This window comes from Dendropsophus ebraccatus, chromosome 3 (assembly GCF_027789765.1).
Source record: "Dendropsophus ebraccatus isolate aDenEbr1 chromosome 3, aDenEbr1.pat, whole genome shotgun sequence".
Taxonomy (NCBI): domain Eukaryota; kingdom Metazoa; phylum Chordata; class Amphibia; order Anura; family Hylidae; genus Dendropsophus; species Dendropsophus ebraccatus.
In genome coordinates, this window is record NC_091456.1 from 9,698,166 (window position 1) to 9,725,667 (window position 27,502).

Genomic DNA, 27,502 nt, shown 5'->3' on the forward strand with positions numbered 1-27,502 from the left:
CGGGTCCTTGCTGCAGCCGGAGCAGGTTGAGCCGGGTGAGCGGCGTCTGCAGGATAGAGGTGAGTAGCGCTGCGCTGTCTCCGCTCATGGTCACGTGACCCTGCCTCATCACCGCCGGCGGATGCTGATGTAGTGCGGTATCTTGACTGTGCGTTATTACATCTGCGTTGTGCCGCTTCTCCCACAGGGGGGCGCTGCCGGCCGACCAATGATTATAACCAGCTTAGTTTAGGAGCAAAGTTTAAAGGGACAGACCTGGCTGGTGACAGTGTCAGTTATCCTATCTAGGGCTCTGTTCACACCTGTCCGACTTGCACTTGTATGTGATTTGTGTTACAGATGTTCAGCATTAGTGTTATCAGGGGGGAGAGGAGTATTCAGGTTATTTAGGCAGTCTTCCTATAGTATATACTGAAAGCAGAGGGGTGGGATGCAGATTGTCATCCTTATTGGAATTAAAGGGGTACTCCGGCAAAAAAATGAGTTTCTTTCAAATCAGCTGGTTTCATAAAGTTATACAGATTTATAAGTCACTTTTATTAAAACATCTCCAGTCTTTCAGTACTTATCAGCCGCTGTATGTCCTGCAGGAAGTGCTGTTTTCTTTCCAGTCTCTGCAGCCACCTCTGTCCATGTCAGGAACTGTCCAGAACAGGAGAGGTTTTCTATGGGGATTTGCTGCTGCTCTGGACAGTTCCTGACATGAACAGAGGTGGCAGCAGAGACTGGAAAGACAACGCCACTTCGTGCAGGACATACAGCGGCTGATAAGTACTGGAAGACTGGAGATTTTTAAATTGATGTAAATTACAAATTTGTATAGGAAATAAAAAAAAAGCGTTTCACCAGAGTTCCCCTTTAAAAACAGAATTAGAGGATGTTCACTGCTGGCGGCCTCCCCGTATTTCCCCCCATTTGTGCTGGCAGATGAAGTGTTAAGTGCTCGGTGACATCCCGGGGTCAGGTGACAGCTGTCCTCTCTGCCGTATCTCCAGTGTTGAGTTTCCATACTACCCGGAGAGCTGGTGTCCTTAGTGCTGAAGAAATACAGAAAGATTCTTCCAATAAATAATGCATGTCCCTGAGGGTAACCCGACCCCGGAGGAGAGGATGGAAGCGCAGCTGGTCAGTAGTAATGGCAGCCGTGCGTGTTCATCCAGCAACGCATCAGCTCAGCTAAATCGCCAGAGATATGTAATTTACTTCTATATAAAAAAAAAAATCTTCAGTCTTCCAATACTTATCAGCTGCTGTATGTCCTGCAGGAAGTGGGGTATTCTTTCCAGTCTGACAGTGCTCTCTGCTGCCACCTCTGTCCATGTCAGGAACTGTCCAGAGCAGGAGAGGTTTTCTACGGGGACTTGCTGCTGCTCTGGACAGTTCCTGACATGGACAGAGCTGGCAGCAGAGAGCACTGTGTCAGACTGGAGAGAATACACCACTTCCTGCAGGACATACAGCAGCTGATAAGTACAGTAAATTACAAGTCTATATAACTTTCTGACACCAAATGATTGTTTGTTTGATTTTTGCCGGAGTGCTCCCTTAACCTCTTAAGGACATATGACGTACCGGTACGTCATATGTTCTCATTAGCACTTCAAAGCGGGGCCCGGGACCACCGCTATTAGCGGGCACGGTCTGATCGCCGTGCCCGCTAGTTAGCTAAGCCAGAGGCAACCTTTCCCTGGTGTCTAGTGGGGGAGATCGCTCCTCCGGGACATCTCCGTTACTGATGCCGGCCGGGGACCGCTCCAAGATGGCGCCGTCCCCGGCTCGGCACTCGTTTACTTCCGGCTGCAGCAGCCGGAAGTAAACGAGTGCCTATCTCATGGATCTCTGCAGCATATCTATGCTGCAGAGATCTCTATGAGAGATCAAAGTGTATATACTAGAAGTCCCCCAGGGGGGCTTCTAGTATATGTGTAAAAAAAAAAGTGTTGTTTAGGGTGCCTTCACACCTACCGACTCGCAGCGTTAATAACGCTGCAAGTCGGCTAGGTCCTGGCAGATCACTGTCAGTACATACACGCAGCGGTCTGAACGACCGCTGCGTGTATGTAAATCTGCCGGCTGCTTAACCCCTTCTGATGCCGCCCGCCTCCCGCTCAGCTCTGTATACATTACCTCCTCGCTCCACGGGGTCCCGGCGTCCTGCTCTCCCGCCCGGCCAATCAGTGTTTTGCCCTGCCGCAGCCACTGATTGGCCGGGCGGGAGAGCAGGACGCCGGGACCGGTAGGTGTGAAGGCACCCTTATAGTAAAAAGCCCCGTCCCCCAATAAAAGTCTGAATCACCCCCCTTTTCCCAGGTTTTAAATAAAAGTAAACAAATAAATAAACATGTTTGCTATCGCCGCGTGCGTAATCGCCCGAACTATTAATTAATCACATTCCTGATCTCACACGGTAAACGGCGTCAGCGCAAAAAAATCCCAAAGTGCAAAATTTTTGGTCGCATCAAATTCAGAAAAAATTTAATAAAAAGCGATCAAAAAGTCATATATGCGCAATCAAGGTACCGATAGAAAGAACGCATCATGGCGCAAAAACTGACACCTGACACAGCCCCATAGACCAAAGGATAAAAGCGCTATAAGCCTGGGAAGGGAGCGATTTTAAGGAAAGTATATTTGTTAACAATGGTTTGAATTTTTTACAGGCCATCCGATACAATATAAGTTATACATGTTACATATCATTGTAATCGTAACGACTTGTGGAACATGCATAATAAGTCAGTTTTACCCCAGGGCGAATGGCGTAAAAACACAGTTCCCCCAAATAAAAGAAATGTGTTTTCTTTTTTCAATTTCACCACACTTTGAATTTTTTTCTGGTTTCGTAGTGTACTTAATGCAAAAATGCAGTCTGCAGTTGCAAAGTACAATTAGTGACGCAAAAAATAAGGGCTCATGTGGGTCTCTAGGTGGAAAAATGCAAGTGCTATGGCCTTTTATGCACAAGATGGAAAAACCGAAAACGCAAAAACGAAAATGGGCCCGTCCTTAAGGGGTTAAAGTGTACCTGTGTTTTTTTTGGTTTTTTTTTGCAGAAATCAATAGTCCAGGCGATTTTAAGAAACTTTGTATTTGGGTTTATTAGCCCAAAAATGCATTTTGTATCATGAAAAAGCAGTTTGAAGCTCTCCCCCCTGTCTTCATGGTTCTCTTATGGAGAGGGGAGGGGTGGAGGGAGATGAGGCAGCAAAACTGGACAACAAAGAGTTAATTTACAGCTACATCACAGGGCTATCTCCTCTGAAGTCAGCACTGACCTCTCTGACCAGCTTTCACACAGGTCCTGCTGTGTAATCCTTTGTTCACTGCTGGTGACTAATCTCCCTCCTCCCCCCTCCCCTCCCCATAGGTTACACAGGGCCCGACTGATATAAAAGAGTCGAGATTTCCTGATAATGAGCAGTGAATGAGAGAGGAGGGGAGGGGGGACCTGGGGAAAGTCTTTTTACATGCAGATAACGGCAGATTTGCCTAATAAACCCAATTACAGAGTTTCTTAAAATCGCCTGGACTATTGATTTCTGCAAAAAAAACGACAGTGACACTTTAATATTATAAACTGTGTCTTATGTTCCTCTTACAGGAGTATCTCAGAAGATGCGTCTTACAAGGTTCCTATAAGAAGCAGCCACAATGAATCCTTGCCATGTGGTGATTTTCAGCCTCCTATTCACGGCCTGTGACCTGACTGTGTGCACTGTGCTGTACAGGTGGAGCAGTAGGAGGGTGAGTATTATTCAGGACATAGTGCAGTTTGATGTGTTTCATTCGATGCTGGACGTCTGGGCCTCCTCCTTGCTGCGGGCCGCTATATCTCTTGGAGCTGTATTGGGAGTAGCCTGGAATCCGCTGGCCGGTCCCCGCAGACTGCAGGCCTCTCTGACCCCCATGACCCTGCTCTGCTACCTCATCGCCTCCTATACTGTCATTAAGCTCTTGCTGTTCTTTGAGGAGGAGAAGCCGGTGCTGGATCCCTGGTTCTGGAGCCTTCTGGTGTGGACGTGGGTATCGTCAGCCGTCACGCTCCTCACCTGGAGGCAGATGGGTGAGAACGTCCCTGGCCGTCGGGAGGGGAGATCTTATTCTGAAGTGCTGGAGGATCAGGAGGGCGGACAGAAGCCGGAGCCGGAAAGTGAGATATCGGGAGCGACTGTAGGAAGATTATTGGCGTATTCTAAGCAGGACTCCGGATATCTGACCGTGGCGTTTGTATTCCTGGTGCTGTGCACGTTAGGTGAGTGACCGGTGAATCCTACAATGCGCTGTGATTGGTTATTACACTGCTGCACATACTGTCACAATGGGGGCATTTATTAAGACCGGCGTACTCATACTTAAAGTGTCACTGCCGTTTAAATTTTTTTTGCAGAAATCAATAGTACAGGCGTTTTTAAGAAACTTTGTAATTAGGTTTATTAGCCTAAAAATGCATTTTTATCATGAAAAAGCAGCTTGAAGCTCTCCCCCCTGTCTTCATTGTTCTCTATAGAGAAGGGAGGGGTGGAGGGAGATGAGGCACCAAAACAGGACAACAAAGAGTTAATTTACAGCTACATCACCAGGCTATCTCCTCTGAAGTCAGCACTGACCTCTGAATACCGGCTTTCACACAGGTCCCGCTGTGTAATCCTTTGTTCTCTGCTGGCGACTAATCTCCCTCCTCCCCCTCCCCATAGGTTACACAGGGCTTGACTGATGTAAAATAGTCAAGATTTCCTGATAATGAGCAGTGGATGAGAGAGAGGAGACAAGAGCTGTGCTGTCTCTGGAAGAAAGCGGCCATGTTTTTCTTAAGCTGGGGAACTCCTTATTGCATTTGTGTACATCTTTCATATGGAATTGCTGTTTTTTTTTTTAAAAAGTTTTTCCTTGGCCAGGACCACACACGGAAGCGTTGTCAGTTGTCAGATGACATATGCCGTTTTCCTTTATCACAGGAGAAATATTCAGCCCGTATTACACAGGACTGGTCATAGACGGTATTGTGGTCCAGAGAAGTTTGAAGCAGTTTTCTGAGGCGGTTGTAATACTGGCGGTGCTGGCTGTGGGGAGGTAACGTCCTTTATCCTTTCTCTGGTGTGATACGGCCTGATATAACATATATACTATACTACAAGAGCTTTTAGGAGATCCCACCCTGAATCCACAGGCAGTGATACGGAGCTGCTCCTCTTTTGCAGTTGTAATAACGTCCGCTCTTCTGGAGAGACTTTATACAAGATTTCGCACTGTGTCTGTGGAATTTTTTTGTCCGTTCATCCAGAATAGGAGACAGTGATATTGGACAAGAGGGTCTGTTCCAAATTTATTTTCTAGTTCATCCTAGATAAGGTTTAGGTAGGGCCGGCATTAGGGTAGATGACACCCTGTGAGAAATTTACTTTAAGCCCCCTTGTGCAGTCCCCATATAGTGCCAGTTGTGCACCCCAATATAGTGTGAGACCCCTCTCTGCAGCACACAAATAGTATAGACCCCCCTGTGCAACCCCCCCCCCCCCACCTTTGCAGCACCATATAATACATATATCAACTCCCCTTCACTGCAGCCACCATATAGTATTAGTCCCCCCCTGCAGCCCCCATATAGTATCAGTCCCCCCCAGCAGCCAGCTCCCCCTTAAGCCCCCATATAGTTTCAGTCCTCCCCCTCTGCAGCCCCCATATCGAATCAGTTCCTCCCCATTCAGCTCCCATATATGATCACCACCTCTCCTGCAGCCCCCATATATGATCACCACCTCTCCTGCAGCCCCCATGTAGTATCCATTTTCCCCCTGCAGCCACCATTTAGTATCAGCCCATTTCTGCAGTCCCCATTTTGTATCAGCCCCCTCCCCACAGCCCCCTTATATTATTACTCCCCCTGCAGACCCCATTTAGTATCACTTTCCCTCCTGCAGCCCTCATGAGTCTCTATTTATCTAGTCATCATATAGTCAGTCCACCCATTTCCCCCTGCAGCTCACATTTAATATCAGCGACAGATATTGCATATTTGCATACATAAGCTGATGGGCTGGGCAGCTTATCTAGCACTATAGTGCCCAGGCTCAGGCAACCCAGGCTATGCTAGATTTCTATAGTGCTTCCTCTAATCATTACATTGCATTTCCTGAACACTAGAGGGCAGCAGCTAATTTGATGTTCATGTCCCAACAAACCAGTGTCGACAAATTATTGTATATGCATCCTGCAGCCAACTGATCACCGACCCATCTGACATTTGCCGAAACTGCCAGATGGTTTGTCTGACCCTGCATGAAAATGTAAATATGCAAAAAAAGAGTCTGAGGAGCCTTATTTAAGAGTCTTGAAACACAGGACTAGCCAGATATCCCTCTGGGAAGGACCCAGCCAGGGGGATGGCTACTGTAAGAAAGGCAACCGAAACCACCATATTTCGGTCAATATTTAACTCAATTACGAGCACAAGGACATGACAAGGGAAATACCAAAGCCAGGTATCCATCCACAGCCAGCTGTTTCAGAGTGTTGCCCTTCATCAGTGTGGAGTAATATTCTGGCTAAGTGGGAGCAATGCCTAGTATCCCACCTAGTAACATATTCAGAGGAGGATTATAATAGTATACATAAAGAGGCTGCCGTCTGATGGCATTTTCCCCCCAGGTTGGTTTAAAAATGAGTTAGAATTTACACTCACTGTTACTGGGTGACTCTATCCCTCTGTCCGTGTCCTTTTAGTTATTCACATGTCACAACTGTAATACTATATGGATACAAAAGAAAGGTTGCTAATTGCAGCATTAAAGGGGTATTATTCTTAGGTAAAATACATACTGAATCATCCCCCCTCCTGGAGACTAACAATTTGTTTTATACTTGTTGTTACCTTTTCTGTCTCCTTCCCCCAGTTCTGAACTGCTGAACACACAGAAAACGGTGTGTGAGCTTTTATTTCTGTCTCCCCTTGCTCCCTTCTAAAACAGCTGATGTAAACAAGTCTCTGGCCGGCTGTCTCTGCGCTTTGTAATGCCTGGAGGGTTAATCTCAGGTTAAATTGCTGGTGACCTCACTATGAATAATCCTCCTGACAATACAGAGTGCAGAGACAGTTAGCCAGGGAGCTGTTTTTATGAGCCATCTCGAAAGGGGTGTGTGTGGGAACGGAGGGAACCGCTCACACACTGTTTTCTGTGTCTACAGCAGAAAGCAGCAGTTTAGAACTGAGGGAAGGAGACTGAAAAAGTATTAACATATAGGGAAGGAATTGTTAGTCTCCAGGAGGGGGGATGATTCAATATGTATTTTACCTAACTGGAATACCCCTTTAAATGATAGGCAAACCCTGTTACTGTACTGTGTGTCAAGTTCCCGGCTCATCTTTTCTGTTCAACAATAAATGTGAATTTTTCTTCGTGGAAAAATAAGACCTAGCACATGTTTGGGAGCAAAAATTAATATAAGACACTGTCTTATTTTTGGGAAACACGGTACATATTTATGTATAGATAGATAGATATAATGTTATTGTATAATGAGCATGCACTGTTTTATTTGAGGAGTATTTAGTAAATTACCATAATAAAATGTATATGTATAACCCTTCGATACATTTTTCAGCTCCTTTTCTGCCGGAGTGCGGGGCGGCCTTTTTACTTTTACATTTGCAAGATTAAATATCCGAATCCGCAACCTTCTATTCCGCTCCCTGGTTTCGCAGGAGATTGCCTTCTTTGATGAGAATCACACAGGTCAGTATTTTTTATTGTAACATTTTCCAGTCTTTTTGACAGGATAGGCCAAGAATATTAGATCTGCCTGGGTTCCTGAGATCACAAAGGTCCCGTGACTGCTGGAGCCACTTTACAGATGTGTGAATGCAGCCTAAGTAAATGGTCTGTTGGGAATTTAGTTGTGTTGTAGTTACAACAGTCGTCCACTAGGTGGCAGCAAAAGCCTTTCTTTCATCTCTGGTTTCGATTACTGACGAGAACTGTATGTTTTTTATATAAATTAAATAAGTTGCCAAAAAAAAACCCCATCACTGTGTGTTATAGGGTGTAAAAATGAATGACGCGTATATTTTACTTCTAATCCTAGGTGACATCATTTCTCGTTTAACATCTGACACAACCATCGTAAGCGACGTGGTGTCTGAAAACGTCAATGTCTTCCTGCGCAGCGCTGTCAAGGCGGTGGGAGTTATAGTCTTCATGTTCAGCCTGTCCTGGCAGCTTTCATTGCTGACCTTCTTGGGATTCCCCATCATCATGTTGGTTTCCAGGGTATATGGCAAATATTACAAGGTGTGTGGTGTTTATTTCACGGATGACTAAATGAGATCTAAAAAGCTCTATGTGATGCTTGCCTAAGGAGGAGATCCTGTTGAAATGATAAAATAAAAGGGGATTAGTAATTTCTAATAAAAAAAAAAATAAAAAAAAAAAAATCAATACTTATCAGCTGCTGTATGTCCCGCAGGAAGTGTATTATTTCCTGTTTGATACAGTGCTCTCTGCTGCCACCTATGTCCATGTCAGGAACTGTCCAGAGCAGCAGCAAATCCCCATAGAAAACCTCTCCTGCTCTGGACAGTTCCTGACATGGACAGAGGTGGCAGCAGAGAGCACTGTGTCAGACTGGAGAGAATTTTCCTGAAGACTAGACAGGCCAAATCCAAAGGGCCCAATCCTTCCCTGTCCTGACATCATCTTCCATTGTGGGGCTGTTAGGAGGCCGATGAGTCTGACGCTTCTCTAATGTGTATTCATTGCTGTAGCCCTTATTCACACGTCAGACAAACCCTCTGTGCATTAAAAAAAAAAGCTAGAAAGTTGCAGATACAGCCGGACAGGGACTTGTTTACATCTTGGAGAAGGGGGGGGGGATGAAGAGAAAAGCTCACATTTAGTTTTTCTGTGTCTTCAGCAGAAAGCAGCAGCTCAGAACTGGGGGAAGGAGACTGGATAGATAAAATAGGAAGGAATTGTTAGTCTCACTATGGCAGCAACATATCAAAAGTTATGTTTGAGCGGAATTAAGAATGTTCGGGTTCAGAGAAATTGCCAATCCTGGACTTACACTTGAAGTGGTAATTTCTATCAGACCGATCCTTGCTGCTGACAGGTGGCAGCCATGCTGTTAATAGCGGCTCTTCCCGCCATGCTATATACCTGGTGTATATGATGTCAGATATGAGCGGTTCTATTTATTGGCTCTGTTATGGCAGTAATATTGTCTCCTTTTCTTGGATGAATTATCTTCACGATGACACGAGGATGTGGTAAGAAAATGGCCGTCAGGATATGGAGATCTGTGCATGATGAGCTCTATGGTTTCGTTTCATTCACCGGCATTAGATGTAACGTGTGAGCAGCGGCGTCTCTGCGCCTCCCCGCCGGTCGCAGTCTGTGTAATAGCTACCTGGGTGTCGCCACCTTCTTCCTGTTATTAGTCAGCAGCCAAATATAACTTCTGTATTACAGCGTGTAATGTGAGAGGCAGGAGCCGCACCTAGAGAGGGCACACAGGGCCCTCAGCTCTGTCCTCAGCGTGTATATATATATATATATATATATATATATATATATGTCCACCTTATAAACATGAGTTACCGTATACACATAGATATAGGGGGAGATTTATCAAACATGGTGTATAGTGAAACTGGCCCAGTTTCCCCTAGCAACCAATCAGATTCCACCTTTCATTCTTCACAGACTCTTTGGAAAATGAAAGGTGGAATCTGATTGGTTGCTAGGGGCAACTGAGCCAGTTTCACCTTACACCATGTTTGATAAATCTCCCCCATAATGTACAGAAGAAGCCAAGTCATTTACTACATTGCAGTAAAGTCATAAATCTGATATTCAGGAACGATCACTAACGGCCCAATAAACCATCCATAACTGATGGCCGAACCATCATCCAGTTATGTCACCTGCCCGCCAGCCGTCTTCCTCATACCGAAGGATGTTTGCACGGCGAACGTTCTTGTGTTTTCTATTGGGGGGGGGGTAAGCTCATAGTAACATAGTAAATAAGGTTGAAAGAAGAGTCCATCAGGTTCAACCTAGGGAAACCCTACTGTGTTGATCCAGGGGAAGGCAGACGACAACCGCCCCACCCCAGGGAGAAAACTCCCCCCCCCCCCGACTCCAATGGCAACCAGAATAATCCCTGGATCAACGTATCACCGGAAATCTAATGCCCATAACCTGTAATATTATATCTTTCTTTAAGGGGTACTCCAGCGAAGAAAAAAAAAAGTATATCAAATTCAGAAAGTGCCAGAGATTTGTAATTTACTTATATTAAAAAAAATCTCCACTCTTCCAGTACTCATCAGCTGCTGTATGTCCTGCAGGAAGTGGTGTATTCTCTCCAGTCTGACAAAGTGCTCTCTGCTGCCACCTCTGTCCATGTCAGGAACTGTACAGAGCAGTATCAGTATCGGTGGTTGATCGGTTATATAGTCACACTGATCATCATCATACCTGGTGGCTGAGAGCCACAACACCTACTATATGGTTCAGAAGTCACATTCTCTATGCGTTCCTATGAGACTGTCAGAAAGGTGTCAGCAAAGCCAGCGGCTATGAGAATGATTAGCGCGGCGACAACAATGCCTGGAGTGTTACTTTCTGCCCCGCACAGCTCTGCCCATAGGCGGGGGGGGGGGGGGATACCTCATATATGAGTTATTTATAGTAGTAATGATGCAGATATCCGCTCAGTCCCAGTAACCTACAGGTTTAGCTCTGAGATGAATGTGTCTATTGTGCTGGTATATATGTATACATCCTGAAGGGTTGCTGCCTATATGTTGTGATTGCCCTTCAGGGTGTGGACGGCCGTGTTGTCAGGTATCACATTACCTGCCTGTATTCCTGGGACACACTGAGGCTTTGTTTGCTGTAAGCAGTGGAGAATGTCAGGCTGGCGTTCAGCAATGCGGATCTACACCAGCAGGAATAGACCGGCATTAGGCCTTGTTCACACACAGGATTATTGCTCAGTATTTTGCAACCAAAACCAGGAATGGACTGAACATGCAGAAAGGCTATGTTCACACACTGCTGAAATTAAGTCGACAATTAGTGGGAAATAACGGGCAATGTTTTAAAATAACAGCAATTATTTGCCGTTAAATGACGGCCAACCACTAAATATCAGCAGTGTGTGAACATAGCCTTTCTGTGTTTTCAGCCCACTCCTGGTTTTGGTTGCAAAATACTGAGCAAAATTCCTGTGTGTGAACATAGCCTTGGGGCCCTATTACACGGAGCGATAATTGGCTGAATCAGCGCATTATCGCTTCATGTCATAGAGACAACGATCAGCCGATGAAAGGATCATCGGCTGCTCGTTTCTTTAGGCCCAGACCTCAAATCAACAACCAACGACTGTGCACGGCTGACAGCTGAGAAGACCGGGAGCATGGACCGGTAAATTATTAACTGTTTGAGCAAAGTCTGCACAGACATCGCTAGCGATGTCCATGCAGCCCATGCTAAATGATTATTGGGCCATGTAAATGAGCACCAATCTAGCAGATTGATGCTTATTTACAATATTGATTGGCCCGCCATCGGCCTGTATAATAGTACATGTACAATAGTACCCTAAGGGTCCTATTATTAGACAAAGCGATTTTTAACGATTTAACAATAAACGATCGCAAACGAGATCATTTATCGCTAACCTGAAATAGTTCACTATATTACACAGAACGATAGTCATTAGTTACGATCGGATCCCAGCACTGAAGGAACGATGTGGAATTATGCTGCGTTTACACGGAACGATCATCGTTCAAATTTGCACAATAACGATCGAATTGGAACGATAATCGTAGGTGTAAACGCAGCGAACGATCAAACGACGAGCGAGAAATCGTTCATTTTGATCTTACAACATGTTCTTAAATCGTCGTTCATCGTTCACAAAAAATTCGCAGATCGTTCCGTGTAAACAGTCGTTCACCGATTTAACCTATGTGCGAGATAGGCTTAAGCGATCGCTAAATGATTTTTCCGTACGATATATCGTTTCGTCTAAACGCTGATCGTTATTAAAAAAAAATTGTTACTTCGAAATCGTTATTCGTACGATCGGGCGAATTATCGCTGTGTGTAAATGCAGCATTACACTGAATGATTAGAGATCGAATGTGGAAATACAGCGGACGATTAGCGATGATTTTTTATTTGGCACCAAACGAACGATAAACAATTTCTCATTGGTCGTTTGATCGTTGTCTGCATTTACACGAAGCGACTATCGTTTATATTCAAACAATATAACGATAATTTGTACGATAATCATCCCGTGTAATAGGGTCCTAAGATGTCGGGAGTCTTTTGTACGTGTCGTCTTTAGTGCTCCGCACACCAATCCATAGACCGGAAAAGATCCCAAAGACACCACCACTTGCTCTGTATTCCCTGGAATGTGCTGATATTTAGTGGGACGTTTCCAGTGACTGACACGTGTGGATTTATGGTGTACGCCGCGTAGTACGCATGCTTCCTGAGCCGCAGAAGCCGATAGTAATGGAGATCTGTGTATGGAATTGGTTCCAAACTGAGAAATTTCACAGATGTGTCCAAACCTTTTTTTTCTTGTTTTCTGTTCTCTCCAAAGAAACTCGCCAAAGAAGTCCAGACCGCCTTAGCAAAGGCCAACAGCACGGCCGAGGAGACCATTTCTGCCATCAAGACTGTCCGCAGTTTCGCGAATGAAGAAACGGAGGCGAATGTGTATAGTGAAAAGCTGCAGCAAGTTTACTCCCTGTACAAGAAGGAGGCGATGGCGTATACTTATTATGTGTGGTCTACTGGGGTCAGTATATATACTGTATACATGCAACATTGGCGTATACTTATTACGTGTGGTCTACTGGAGTCAGTATATATACTATATACATGCAGCATTGGTGTATACTTATTATGTGTGGTCTACTGGGGTCAGTATATAAACTGTATACATGCAGCATTGGCGTATACTTATTATGTGTGGTCTACTGGGGTCAGTATACATACTGTATACATGCAGCATTGGCGTATACTTATTATGTGTGGTCTACTGGGGTCAGTATACATACTGTATACATGCAGCATTGGCGTATACTTATTATGTGTGGTCTACTGGGGTCAGTATATATACTGTATACATGCAGCATTGGCATATACTTATTATGTGTGGTCTACTGGGGTCAGTATATATACTGTATACATGCAGCATTGGCGTATACTTATTATATGTGGTCTACTGGGGTCAGTATATATACTGTATACATGCAGCATTGGCGTATACTTACTATATGTGTGGTCTACTGGGGTCAGTATACATACTGTATACATGCAGCATTGGCGGATACTTATTATGTGTGGTCTACTGGGGTCAGTATGTATACTGTATAAGTGACGTGCCACATTGGCTTATACTTACTATGTGTGGTCTACTGGGGTCAGTATGTATACTGTATAAGTGACGTGCCGCATTGGCTTATACTTATTATGTGTGGTCTACTGGGGTCAGTATGTATATGTGCCACATTGTAACACCGGACTGTAGAATGGATAATAGATGAATCACGTCTTTACATTCAGTGATTTTGTATAAATACTTTCTTTTCTTTTTTTTCTGTAGTTTACTCAGTTAGTGTTACAGATCAGTATCCTGTACTATGGCGGACACCTAGTCATATCAGGACAAACCACAAGTGGCAACCTGATATCCTTTGTTATCTATGAATTTCTGCTGGGTGACTGCATGGAGGTAAGAACAGATTACCTGCCGCCACACACAGACACATCACACATCGCCTTTCCTGTTATTTCTCTACTTCCCCGATAATTCTGAGATGAGAGCGATAATTCTGAAAACTCAAACTATGAATTCGGCATTAAAGAAGTACTCCAAATAATTTTCTTTTTCAAACCAACTGCTGTCAAAAAGTTATATAGATATGTAATTTACTTCTATTTAAAACTTTCCAGTCTTCCAGTACTTATCAGCTGCTGTATGTCCTGCAGGAAGTTGTGTACTCTTTCCAGTCTGACACAGCGCTCTCTGCTGCCCCCTCTGTCCATGTCAGGAACTGTCCAGAGCAGGAGAAGTTCTCTTTGAGGATTTGCTGCTGCTCTGGACAGTTTCTGACATGGACAGAGGTGGCAGCAGAGAGCACTGTGTCAGACTGGAAAGAGTACACAACTTCCTGCAGGACATACAGCAGCTGATCAGTACTGGAAGACGTGAGATTTTTAAATAGAAATAAATTATAAATCTATATAACTTTCTGTCACCAGTTGATTGGAAAGAAAAAAAAATGTCTCTGCCACCCCTCCCTCAAGTCCATCCTCTATTGGCCCAACTTCAGAGTCACCACACATCCCTCCCTTATGATTGTAGGATGTTGACGGCAGGGACTCACTTACCTACCCACCCTCTTTCTTCGGTCTTTCTGACTTCTCCCCCTTATCTACCTACTTCTCCTCTACCCTCTCTCTTACATCTTCCCCCTCTTCTTCTCCTCTCTCCCCCTCTCTCTGTTTCATCTCCCACTATTCCTGACCCCTCATCTTATATCCTTTTTTCTTTTCTCCTTCTTTCCCTAATACCTCCATTATCCCCCCCTATATTCTCCCCCCCATCCCCTCCCCTATATCATCCCCCCCATACCCTCCCCTATATCATCCCCCCCATACCCTCCCCTATATCATCCCCCCCATACCCTCCCCTATATCTTCCCCCCATACCCTCCCCTATATCATCCCCCCCTATATCATCCCCCCCATACCCTCCCCTATATCTTCCCCCCCCTATATTCTCCCCCCATACCCTCCCCAATATCATCCCCCCTATATCATTCCCCCATACCCTCCCCTATATCATCCCCCCATCCCCTCCCCTATATCATCCCCCCCATACCCTCCCCTATATCATCCCCCCCATACCCTCCCCTATATCATCCCCCCCATACCCTCCCCTATATCTTCCCCCCATACCCTCCCCTATATCTTCCCCCCCCTATATTCTCCCCCCCATACCCTCCCCAATATCACCCCCCCCTATATCATTCCCCCATACCCTCCCCTATATCATCCCCCCCATACCCTCCCCTATATCATCCTCCCCATACCCTCCCCTATATCATCCCCCCATACCCTCCCCTATATCATCCCCCCCATACCCTCCCCTATATCATCCCCCCATACCCTCCCCTATATCATCCCCCCCATACCCTCCCCTATATCATCCCCCCCTTACCCTCCCCTATATCATCCCCCCCTTACCCTCCCCTATATCATCCCCCCCATACCCTCCCCTATATCATCCCCCCCATACCCTCCCCTATATCATCCCCCCCATACCCTCCCCTATATCATCCCCTCCCCTATATCATCCCCCCCATCCCCTCCCCTATATCATCCCCCCCATCCCCTCCCCCCATCCCCTCCCCTATATCATCCCCCCCATCCCCTCCCCTATATCATCCCCCCCATCCCCTCCCCTATATCATCCCCCCCATCCCCTCCCCTATATCATCCCCCCCATCCCCTCCCCTATATCATCCCCCCATACCCTCCCCCTCATCCCCTCCCCTATATCATCCCCCCATCCCCTCCCCTATATCATCCCCCCCATACCCTCCCCTATATCATCCCCCCCATACCCTCCCCTATATCATCCCCCCCATACCCTCCCCTATATCATCCTCCCCATACCCTCCCCTATATCATCCCCCCCATACCCTCCGCTATATCATCCCCCCCATACCCTCCCCTATATCATCCCCCCCATACCCTCCCCTATATCATCCCCCCCATACCCTCCCCTATATCATCCCCCCATACCCTCCCCTATATCATCCCCCCATACCCTCCCCTAAATCATCCCCCCCCATACCCTCCCCTATATCATCCCCCCCCATACCCTCCCCTATATCATCCCCCCCCATACCCTCCCCTATATCATCCCCCCCATACCCTCCCCTATATCACCCCCCCCATACCCTCCCCTATATCATCCCCCCCCATACCCTCCCCTATATCATCCCCCCCCATACCCTCCCCTATATCATCCCCCCCCATACCCTCCCCTATATCATCCCCCCCCATACCCTCCCCTATATCATCCCCCCCATACCCTCCCCTATATCATCCCCCCCCATACCCTCCCCTATATCATCCCCCCCCATACCCTCCCCTATATCATCCCCCCCATACCCTCCCCTATATCACCCCCCCCCTACCCTCCCCTATATCACCCCCCCCCATACCCTCCCCTATATCATCCCCCCCATACCCTCCCCTATATCATCCCCCCCATACCCTCCCCTATATCATCCCCCCCATACCCTCCCCTATATCCTCCCCCCCATACCCTCCCCTATATCATCCCCCCCATACCCTCCCCTATATCATCCCCCCCATACCCTCCCCTATATCATCCCCCCCCATACCCTCCCCTATATCATCCCCCCCCATACCCTCCCCTATATCATCCCCCCCATACCCTCCCCTATATCATCCCCCCCCATACCCTCCCCTATATCATCCCCCCCATACCCTCCCCTATATCATCCCCCCCATACCCTCCCCTATATCATCCCCCCCATACCCTCCCCTATATCATCCCCCCCCATACCCTCCCCTATATCATCCCCCCCCATACCCTCCCCTATATCATCCCCCCCCATACCCTCCCCTATATCATCCCCCCCCATACCCTCCCCTATATCATCCCCCCCCCATACCCTCCCCTATATCATCCCCCCCATACCCTCCCCTATATCATCCCCCCCATACCCTCCCCTATATCATCCCCCCCATACCCTCCCCTATATCATCCCCCCCATACCCTCCCCTATATCACCCCCCCCATACCCTCCCCTATATCATCCCCCCCATACCCTCCCCTATATCATCCCCCCCATACCCTCCCCTATATCATCCCCCCCATACCCTCCCCTATATCATCCCCCCCATACCCTCCCCTATATCATCCCCCCCATATCATCCCCTATATCATCCCTCCTCCATATCCCCCCTTCCGTCCCCCCCACCCCATGTTTAAAAATAATAATAATAATAATAATAATAATAATAATAATAATAATAATGGTTTTATTTGTATAGCGCACACAGATTCCGCAGCACTTTGCACTAAATCCACCTATCTGTATGTTTTGGGTGTGGGAGGAAACCCACGCAAACACGGAGAGAACATACAAACTCTTTGCAGATGTTGCCCTTGGTATACCCCAACACCTAATTTATGTTTGGATTCAGTGTGATTTTGGAATACTGACTATTAGACTGCTTGGGGCTCATTGTCGCCATTTCTGTCCCTCAGGCTTCTGTTTCTATAGCTCTTTTACTCTATTCCCCCGGGTTATGTCATTTTCTTCTCTATGTAATTACTTTCAACCAGTTTAGTATTTACGAGGGACTGTATCTATCTGACTCTTATCCTTTATATATATTGTCACATGTTTTGATATTTTTAATACAAAATAAAAATGAGAATTAAAAAAAAAAAATGTCACGGGAGTTCCCCTATAACAAAGATATGTACGGATTATTTTATCAGACAAGGTGCAGTTTTAGGCTATGTTCACACTGCGTATGAGTCCGGCCGTATTTCGTACGCCGCCGTACATGTGCGGCTGAAACTACGGGCGTGGGAAAAATCGACATGCGGCCAGATGCGTACGAACTGCGAACATGCGCCCGTAGTACAGTTCTGCTTCCCTAGCTTGATTCGAAGCGATCTGAGACAGGTCATTTACTTGCAAATCTTCACCCAGCCCCGTAAACCACACAGAACCTTTGGGATCGAAAAATCAAGATCAATTTGGCTGAAATAAGTACTTTGTACGGGACCGCATGGAAATCCACGGCCGTGAGTTTCAACATTTCCGTCCTCAATGGTCTTGTTCATTTTTCACGGCGCCGCATATGATCCGGCCGTAAGCTCATACGTAGTGTGCATTGTATATCGTATACTTTCAAGCGAACGCATCCACCTCAAAACTAGGTGCGTATATTCACGGTTCGCACTACGGACGGATTCATACGCAGTGTGAACATAGCTTTAAACAGTATTCTTTACTTTACTACCGTATATAATGTATCGCAAAACAAAACAAAAATCTGCGGGTGAAATGGAAATAAAAAAAAGCAACAAATTTTTGCTTTCTTCATTTTTGTTTTCTTTTGTCGTTTACTGTTACAGTACAGCGTTACCCTATTTAAATAGATTTTTTAAATATTTGAAACACATGGTCGGCTCTTAGGATGGCCAAATGCGGCTGCTTTATGTAAATTAATAATTTAATAATTAATAATTCGCTTTTTGGTGCCAAAATGGCTTCTGCCCAGAAAAAATGGCTGCCAAACGGCCATAAAAAAGGCATTGTGGTAACATAGCCCAAGACCATGACGCTGCACACTTTTACATTTGCTTGGACACTGTTAATTATTATTATTTTGTTATCATTTCGTACTGCAGTCCATTGGATCAGTATATGGAGGGTTAATGCAAGGTGTCGGGGCTGCCGAAAAGGTGTTTGAGTTCATAGATAGAAAACCTAAAATGGTTAATGATGGAACCTTCGCTCCTGAGCATTTGGAGGGGAAAGTCGAGTTCCGGAATGTTACTTTTGCGTATCCCACCCGACCAACAGCGCAAGTGCTAACGGTAAGTGAGATAATGCTGTGTATATACCATATGCTGCTGTATAGTACGGCAAAACATTTTATGGCTGTGTTCACACACTGTCGAAATGACGGCTGTTCAATAAAAAATTGTCAAAGGGGTTGTTCACCATTTGTTTTCTCTTTTAAATCAACTGGTGACAGAAAGTGCTGGAGATTTGTAATTTACTTCTATTAAAAAATCTTCAGTCTTCCAGTACTTATCAGCTGCTGTATATCCTGCAGGAAGTGGTGTATTTTCTCCAGTCTGACACAGTGCTCTCTGCTGCCACCTTTGTCCATGTCAGGAACTGTCTAGAGCAGCAGCAAATCCCCATAGAAAACCTCTCCTGCTCTGGAATGTTCCTGACATGGACAGAGGTGGCAGCAGAGAGCCCTGTGTCAGACTGGAGAGTATACACCACTTCCTGCAGGACATACAGCAGCTGATAAGTACTGGAAGCCTGGAGATTTTTAAATAGAAGTAAATTACAAATCAGTTCATTTAAAAGAATTTTGGGGGTTAACTACACCTTTAAAGTATCTCAAAGTAAGCAATGAGTATAAAACAAATAAATAATATGTAGCAGATAGACTCTTGTGTACCCACAGCGGTTAGACCAGTCTCCAGCCTAGCTGATTCTACATGTTTACATAGGCCGTCCTTATCATCAGTCTGGTTAATGTTAGTCAAGGGGGTTAAATGACTCCAATATATATATTGTAAACTGTCTATATACACAGAGGTCAGGTATGTCTAAGCTGCTGTGGTATAAATAGGTCAACCAGAGAAAGATGCAGCTAGATACAGGTTATATCTCTGAGTAAACTGTAAATGAATTGCACATAGTAGTGGCGTGTGAGTATATCTACCATCTAGTTGTGCACATACTGCAGGCTTCACTATACTGGTTATAAACATTGATTATAAATTTAAGACTAACTGAAGTAGATTTAAAGGGATTGTATCTGGGGTTTTTTGGGGTTGTTTTTTCTTTTACGATTTAGATACTAAAACGTTCTATTTTTCTAATCATTTTGTATTTACTGTTTATCAAATATCTATATTTCACTTTTTGTACATTATTATGGGGGCAGCCATCTTGCCTGAGCTGTTCTGCATTTAGAGATATGCCTTACAGCAAGCCCCGTGGGCATAGGCAACAATTAAAGCTTCACATACATAACATGCATTACAAAGTTGTATAACTTTATAATGTGTGTTATTTTGTGAATAATTTCTTAGTGCCGCACTACCCCTTTAAGTATTTATCAGCTGCTGTATGTCCTGCAGGAAGTGGTGTATTCTTTCCAGTCTGACACAGTGCTCTCTGCTGCCACCTCTGTCCATGTCAGGAACTGTCCAGAGCAGGAGAGGTTTTCTATGGGGATTTGCTGCTGCTCTGGACAGTTCCTGACATGGACAGAGGTGGCAGCAGAGAGCATTAGACTGGAGAGAATACACCACTTCCTGCAGGACATACAGCAGCTGATCAGTACCGGAAGACTGGAGATTTTTAAATTACAAATCTATTTAACTTTCTAGCACTAGTTGATTTGAACAGAAACTTTTTCGCCGGAGTGCCCCTTTAAGAAATTAAAGAAGAAAAATTCAGAAAGAAGGTAGAACCAGAGATTATGGCGTCTAAATGTAAAGCTAGAACTGTAATATAGTGAGATCCCTCAGTGTGCATGAGAGACTGACTCTTCCTGTTCTTCATCTATGGCGGACTTTCCCCTGGGAATCCTGACTGCCCTCATCCATTCATTCCCAGTCCGATGCCATTGGTGTAGGTCTGCAGCAGGACAGACGTGTCTTTCATTGCAGGAACCATCCGCATATCTTTCTGTGGCTGAGAGCACAAAGCCGAGGTTCATTGGCTTCCCGTCTCATACAGAGAGCCTTGCACAACACACAGGACTTGTGTTTCGGTCCTGGCGACACTTGATAAAAGAAACCTGTTTTTTTTGTTTTGTTTTTTTTTTCCTGGCCACATAAAACTACTGTATTCCTGAGGATTATATGTAACGTCTCGCCTATTCATCCACAGATGAAACTATTATGTTTGCAGTCGGTAATAATGATAATAGGCCTAACAATGGCGGCCATAGCTAGAAAACATTATAGGCTTTGTTCACATTGTGTGGAATATTTTACATCAGGTTTCTGTTACTTTTCAATGATCAGAAGTTCCTTTTTTTTTTTGCTATAGATTTCCAATCAGTTGAGAAAAAAAGCGGTAACTCCCAGAATCCCAGTCGTCTCCTTATAAGTTATTGGGTGACTGCGGCCGATGATCATATCTGTTATGGATCTGATAGAAATGGAAGCCATGACACCATTGTGTACAGAGCCTTAGTTATAGCAGCAGTTATATCGTATATGTTTATGTATTTGTATGTATGTGTGTGTGTGTGTATATATATATATATATATATATATATATATATATATATATATATATAATTTTGGCTACCTATAGGACTTGTCTTTCACACTGTATCCTGGAAAAGTCACTGCACTGGTGGGGCCATCCGGTAGCGGAAAAAGCTCTTGTGTGAACATTCTGGAAAACTTCTATCCCGTGCAGGAAGGAGAAGTCTTTCTTGATGATCAGGCAATACAATTGTATGAGCACAAGTACCTGCATGCTAGGGTATGTGACTCTCTAGTCTATCTGTCTTATGTAAACTGTAGATTCCCTATCCCTCCTGGAGACTAACAATTCCTTCGATAATTTTAATTATCTTTTCAGTCTCCTTCCCCCAGTTCTGAGAATGCTGCTTTCTGCTCAAGATACAGAAAACTGTGTGTGAGCTGTTCTCTCTGTCTCCCCATCCTCTCTTCCATGGCAGCTCATGTAAACAGTGACCCTGAGCATCTGTCTCTGCACTCTGTAATGCCAGGAGGGTTAATCTGAGGCCAAGTTGCTGGTAACCTTGCTGTGATTAACTCTTTCTGGCATTTATTACAAAGAGCAGAGATAGCTGACCAGGGACCCTGTTTACATGAGCTGCCTTGGAAGAGAGGGGGAGACAGAGTGAAGAGCTCACACATAGTTTTCTGTGTTTTCAGCAGAAAGCAGCAGCTCAAAACTGGGGGAAGAAGACTGAAAAGGTGATCACAAGTATGAAATGAATTGTTGGTGTCCAGGAGGGGAAATGATTCAATATGTAATTCATCCGACTGGAATACCCCTTTAATATCTTTATTATATTTAATGTAAAGTACATACATGAAATCCTAGAGACTATTTAATAGAAATTAAAAACTTATACTTTATACATTAAAGAAAATGTGTTTGTTCTGTTAGTTTTTGTGTTTTAAGGTGGTCATACACATCTATTGGTTATCCATTCACATTCCCCCATATACATACAGTATATGCTCATAGAGTTTATGCGCGTTATTCAGGTGAAAAAAAGAGAAAGCCGCTGAGCAGCACCTATGGCAGCAGCTTATCTTCAGGGAAAATAAACTTAGTCCTCTCTTTTCACATATACTGGGTTGGGAGGCCCCCATACACCTTAGAGTTGGGAAACCCTCATACACATTAGACTGCCATCTGTTCCTGTCGAAACCTGCAGATTCAGTAAACTCTTCTCTAATATGTATGAGCGCCTTTAGTATTATTCATGCTTACATGTCATCTTTGGTTTCTATAATAGGTGTCGATGGTAAGCCAGGAGCCAGTGCTGTTTGCCCGGTCCATTCACAGTAACATTTCCTATGGTCTCAGTTCTGTCCCTCTGGAAGTAATAGTAACTGCTGCCAAAAGGGCCAATGCACATAATTTCATCATGGAACTTCCGAATGGATACGACACAGGTATCGACTTTATCATATGTCGATTTTTATCTCTGACTATACATATCATACAGACTGTATTTATAGGGGTTACCTGGGCAGCACTATTTTTTGTATTCTATCTTGCCACCTTACCTTGCTCCCTGCCAGCACCAGTATAATGGAGCGTGGGTCACCGATCGGCCTATGACTATATATGTGTACAGAATCGCTGAGCAGCAGGGACTGGAGCTCCTGCCATCCGGTAACACAAGGGCCCCTACACTATTGTCTAATAGCCCAGGCTGCAATGCAAAACGAATAAAAATTTTTTTTTATTTAATATACAACTTTATTGTTTTTTTGTGCTTCAGAAACAGGAGAGAAGGGAGCGCAGCTCTCCGGGGGTCAGAAGCAGAGAGTCGCTATAGCAAGGTCTTTAATCCGGAACCCGAGGGTGCTTATTCTGGATGAAGCTACAAGTGCACTGGATGCAGAGAGTGAGCATGCGGTAAGTCAAGTGCATTTTTGGGCTATGTTCACACAACATATTTTTTTTATGACAATTAACATGTCAATTAACGGCCGTTGTTTTGCATTGATTTTAACACAACACTTTCTGACAAGAACGGCCAATTTTAATCGGAAACAACGTCCGTGATTCACACAGTGTATTGAACAAGGGCCGTGGAATTAATTGACTTATCAATTATTTCCGGACGTTGTTTCCAAACAGCAGATGCAAATAATTGACACACCGTGTGGCTGTTGTGCCGGCCGTACTGTGCATGGAAATCAATTGTTAATTGATTTCCAGGCATATCCATACAGCCGGGAGAACATATTAATCAGCGGCCGTTGTTTTACAGTGTCAACATAGCCTAAAGCTGCTTTCAGGTACATTTACACATACAGGGGGACATTTATAAATGCTGCACCCCTGGTGTACACTATGGAGGTGGTGCATACCTTTTCTGTGGCATACGCCAGCTACAACCCCCGCTCACCTGATGGGCAACAAGTGGAAACTATGAAAAAATCTTCACCTGCGCTGGAGGAGGATCCCTGGATCCTTTTTGTACTATCATGCACTTAGAACTTTTTTTGATATTACATGGGACCAATGTGCAGTATATACTGTGTTTTCCCAAAATTAAGACAGTGGCTTATATTAATTATTGCTCCCAAAGAGGCACTCTGTCTTATTTTTAGGGGATATCATTTCACATGTCACATGTTGGCGGCCTCCGGCCACTAGGGGGAGCTCACCACAGCACAGCAGGGACAGAGTGTACGGTATGGCAGCTTCTGGCCACCAGGGGGAGCTCACCACAGCACTTATACAGCACAGCAGGGTCAGTAAACGGTTTGGCAATGGGATAGCGGCAGATGACGGGCCTCTTGGTGCCTTGACTGCACACTTACAAGTGACGGCCGCGGAAGAGTGTTTGCACCTGGTGACGGTCTCTCTGCAACGGACAGTGAAGGTAGGGGATAACGGCAGCGAGCTAAAAAGAATCCCAGCTGCATGCCCTGGTGTTCTGTGCGGCAGGCATGCTTCCAAACAAAAACTTTGCTAGGTCTTACTTTCGGGAGAGGCCTTATATCAATTCAGCTTTAGCTTTGGCTGTCCAGGCATGATGGGAATTGTAGTTTTAAAACAGCTGGAGGGACTGAGTTTGACACATCTGTTTTGAGTAATGCCAGAAGCAATGGGGCTCAATACGCTGTATGTGTCAATGTACCCTTCAGCAGTATGAATAGGTCAATGTTCTTTTTTTTTTAGCCTTTAAGATATAATAACTATGAATCTTAATATCCGTTTAGGTGCATACACATGTTTGCTCAGTATACACATAAAAAGTGGGGTGTGTTTCAGGTCCTCTCTGGGTCACCCTCCCAGTAAATAAGCTAAAGTTATATTACTGCAAGTTAGGGAGCGGCTTTATCATCGCTCTCACAATAGCTTCTTCCTGGCAGCGTGCTCTGCTGGGTGTTTTAGTCTTGCACAGTTAGCATATATATGTGTTTACTATTAGTTGACTATGGTCCTCGATAGACCTGATGAGAGTTCCCCCCAATATGATGATATCCCTTTCTTTTAATAATAAGATGCCCATGTATACCCCAAACATACCAACAAATTGTGATGTGAACAGCCCCATAGACATGAGTGTAAGCAAAAGCATCATTTCCCTAAAATACACATACAGATACCCTGGGCCCAGTGGCAGATTATAGTGGCGGGGCCTTAGCTCCTGGGGGGCCCATGGCTACCCAAACAGACTTATACTTTCAGTGGTGTATTGTCCCTGGCTACAGTTCTGCCATGATTTGCAAACAATCACTGCTTTTTTTATCTCGATTTTGCACAAATCAGGACATCATGACATTATCTATCCTGTACTATGAACACCAGGCTAGTGCTGCTATAGTTACAGTGGGGTGGGGGGCCCAGGCTTGGCGAAGAGCCCGGGGCCTATGGTAAAGTTAATCTGCCCCTGCCTGGGCCTGTACATTATATATGGATACCCTGGGCCTGTACATTATATACGGATACCTTGGGCCTTCTGTACAGTATATACAGATACATTGGGCCTTCTGTACAGTATATACGGATACCTTGGGCCTTCTGTACAGTATATACGGATACCTTGGGCTTTCTTTAAATTATATACGGATACCCTGGGCCTTCTGTACATTATATATGGATACCCTGGGCCTTCTGTACATTATATACGGATTCCTTCGGGCCTTCTGTACATTATATACGGATACCTTGAGCCTGTACTTTATATGTGGATACCTTGGGCCTTCTGTACATTATATATGGATACCCTGGGCCTGTACATTATATACGGATACCTTGGGCCTTCTGTACAGTATATACGGATACCTTGGGCCTTCTGTACATTATATACAGATACCTTGGGCCTTCTGTACAGTATATACAGATACCTTGGGCCTTCTGTACAGTATATACAGATACCTTGGGCCTTCTGTACAGTATATACGGATACCTTGGGCCTTCTGTACAGTATATACGGATACCTTGGGCCTTCTATACATTATATACAGATACCTTGGGCCTTCTGTACAGTATATACACATACCTTGAGCCTGTACTTTATAGACAGATACCTTGGGCCTTCTATACATTATATACAGATACCCTGGGCCTTCTGTACATTATATACGGATACCTTGGGCCTTCTGTACAGTATATACGGATACCTTGGGCCTTCTGTACATTATATACGGATACCCTGGGCCTTCTGTACATTATATACGGATTCCTTCGGGCCTTCTGTACATTATATACGGATACCTTGAGCCTGTACTTTATATGTGGATACCTTGGGCCTTCTGTACAGTATATACAGATACCTTGGGCCTTCTGTACAGTATATACAGATACCTTGAGCCTTCTGTACAGTATATACACATACCTTGAGCCTGTACTTTATAGACAGATACCTTGGGCCTTCTATACATTATATACAGATACCCTGGGCCTTCTGTACAGTATATACGGATACCTTGGGCCTTCTATACATTATATACAGATACCTTGGGCGTTCTGTACAGTATATACGGATACCTTGAGCCTGTACTTTATAGACAGATACCTTGGGCCTTCTTTACAGTATATACGGATACCTTGAGCCTGTACTTTATAGACAGATACCTTGGGCCTTCTATACATTATATACTGATAACTTGGGCCTTCTATACATTATATACAGATACCTTGGGCCTTCTATACATTATATACAGATACCTTTGGCCTTCTATACATTATATACAGATACCTTGGGCCTTCTATACATTATATACAGATACCTTGGGCCTTCTATACATTATATACTGATACCTTGGGCCTTCTATACATTATATACAGATACCTTTGGCCTTCTATACATTATATACAGATACCTTGGGCCTTCTATACATTATATACAGATACCTTTGGCCTTCTATACATTATATACAGATACATTGGGCCTTCTATACATTATATACACATACCTTGGGCCTTCTATACATTATATACAGATACATTGGGCCTTCTATACATTATATACAGATACCTTGGGCCTTCTATACATTATATACAGATACCTTGGGCCTTCTATACATTATATACAGATACCTTGGGCCTTCTATACATTATATACAGATACCTTTGGCCTTCTATACATTATATACAGATACCTTGGGCCTTCTGTACACGTTTTGAGGATTGTTATATTACAGATCTTCTTGCGTGTTTAGAGTGTACCATTTCCTTGCACGTTTTTGTGTCGCTGATCATCTTGAATAAACATGAGGTTGTTGGTGTTTTAGAGATTTCACACATATGTACAACACATAAGTAACTGTGGATGATTCATTCTTCGCAGATCCAGCAAGCGATGAATAGTGATCTGCAGGGCCGCACGCTGCTAATAATAGCTCACAGGCTGAGCACTGTGGAGAAAGCACACAACATCATTGTTTTAGACAGAGGCCGAGTGGTGCAGCAAGGGACTCACAAAGATCTGATGGAAGAAGGCGGACTCTACTCCCAGCTTGTTCAGCGTCAAGTTCCCGGCCTTGGAGCAGAAGAGAGAGATCATACTAGGTCACTATGTGTTCCTGCAAAAGAGTCAAGATTGATAAAACCTGCTGGTGATCGCTAACATGGACTGGTATAGCCAAGTGCTCTGATATAGACACTTACTGGATCACAACTAGAAGACTTTAAAAACTCTGTCAGTAGGTTTATGGCGTCCTATCTCAATGTAACATAAACTAGTGACAGAGAAGCTGAACAGAATGATGGATCACTTACATTGTTCTGTGCAGCTGATCCAGAGATCTCCTCCTGAATAACATGGACAATAAGTAGTCCTCTCCATTATGTGCATGAGCTCAGTAGCCCTGGATATTCATGAGAAGCAGAAAACTCTGCCCACCAGCTGCTGATTGGCAGTTATCTATCCATGCTGTGTATAGGCAGTCAACTGTCAATCAGCAGCCAAAAAGCGGG

General features: G+C 44.6%; 1 protein-coding gene across 3 annotated transcripts; it reads left to right on the forward strand.

Annotated features, from left to right (window-relative positions):
- On the forward strand, positions 1 to 27,454 carry ABCB9 (ATP binding cassette subfamily B member 9). Of its 3 annotated transcripts, none has more exons than XM_069963990.1 (12): positions 1 to 59; positions 3,602 to 4,252; positions 4,956 to 5,070; positions 7,600 to 7,730; positions 8,080 to 8,285; positions 12,625 to 12,822; positions 13,633 to 13,761; positions 18,499 to 18,687; positions 21,167 to 21,340; positions 22,353 to 22,512; positions 22,845 to 22,981; positions 26,874 to 27,454. In XM_069963990.1, exons 2-12 carry the CDS (start codon positions 3,652 to 3,654, stop codon positions 27,150 to 27,152), a joined length of 2,319 nt encoding a protein of 772 aa, XP_069820091.1. In that variant the 5' UTR covers positions 1 to 59; positions 3,602 to 3,651; the 3' UTR covers positions 27,153 to 27,454. The 3 variants fall into 3 exon arrangements, with proteins under 3 accessions (XP_069820091.1, XP_069820093.1, XP_069820092.1); XM_069963991.1 differs by lacking the exon at positions 1 to 59 and adding an exon at positions 107 to 148; XM_069963992.1 differs by lacking the exon at positions 21,167 to 21,340.
- The last annotated feature ends 48 nt before the right edge of the window (positions 27,455 to 27,502 follow it).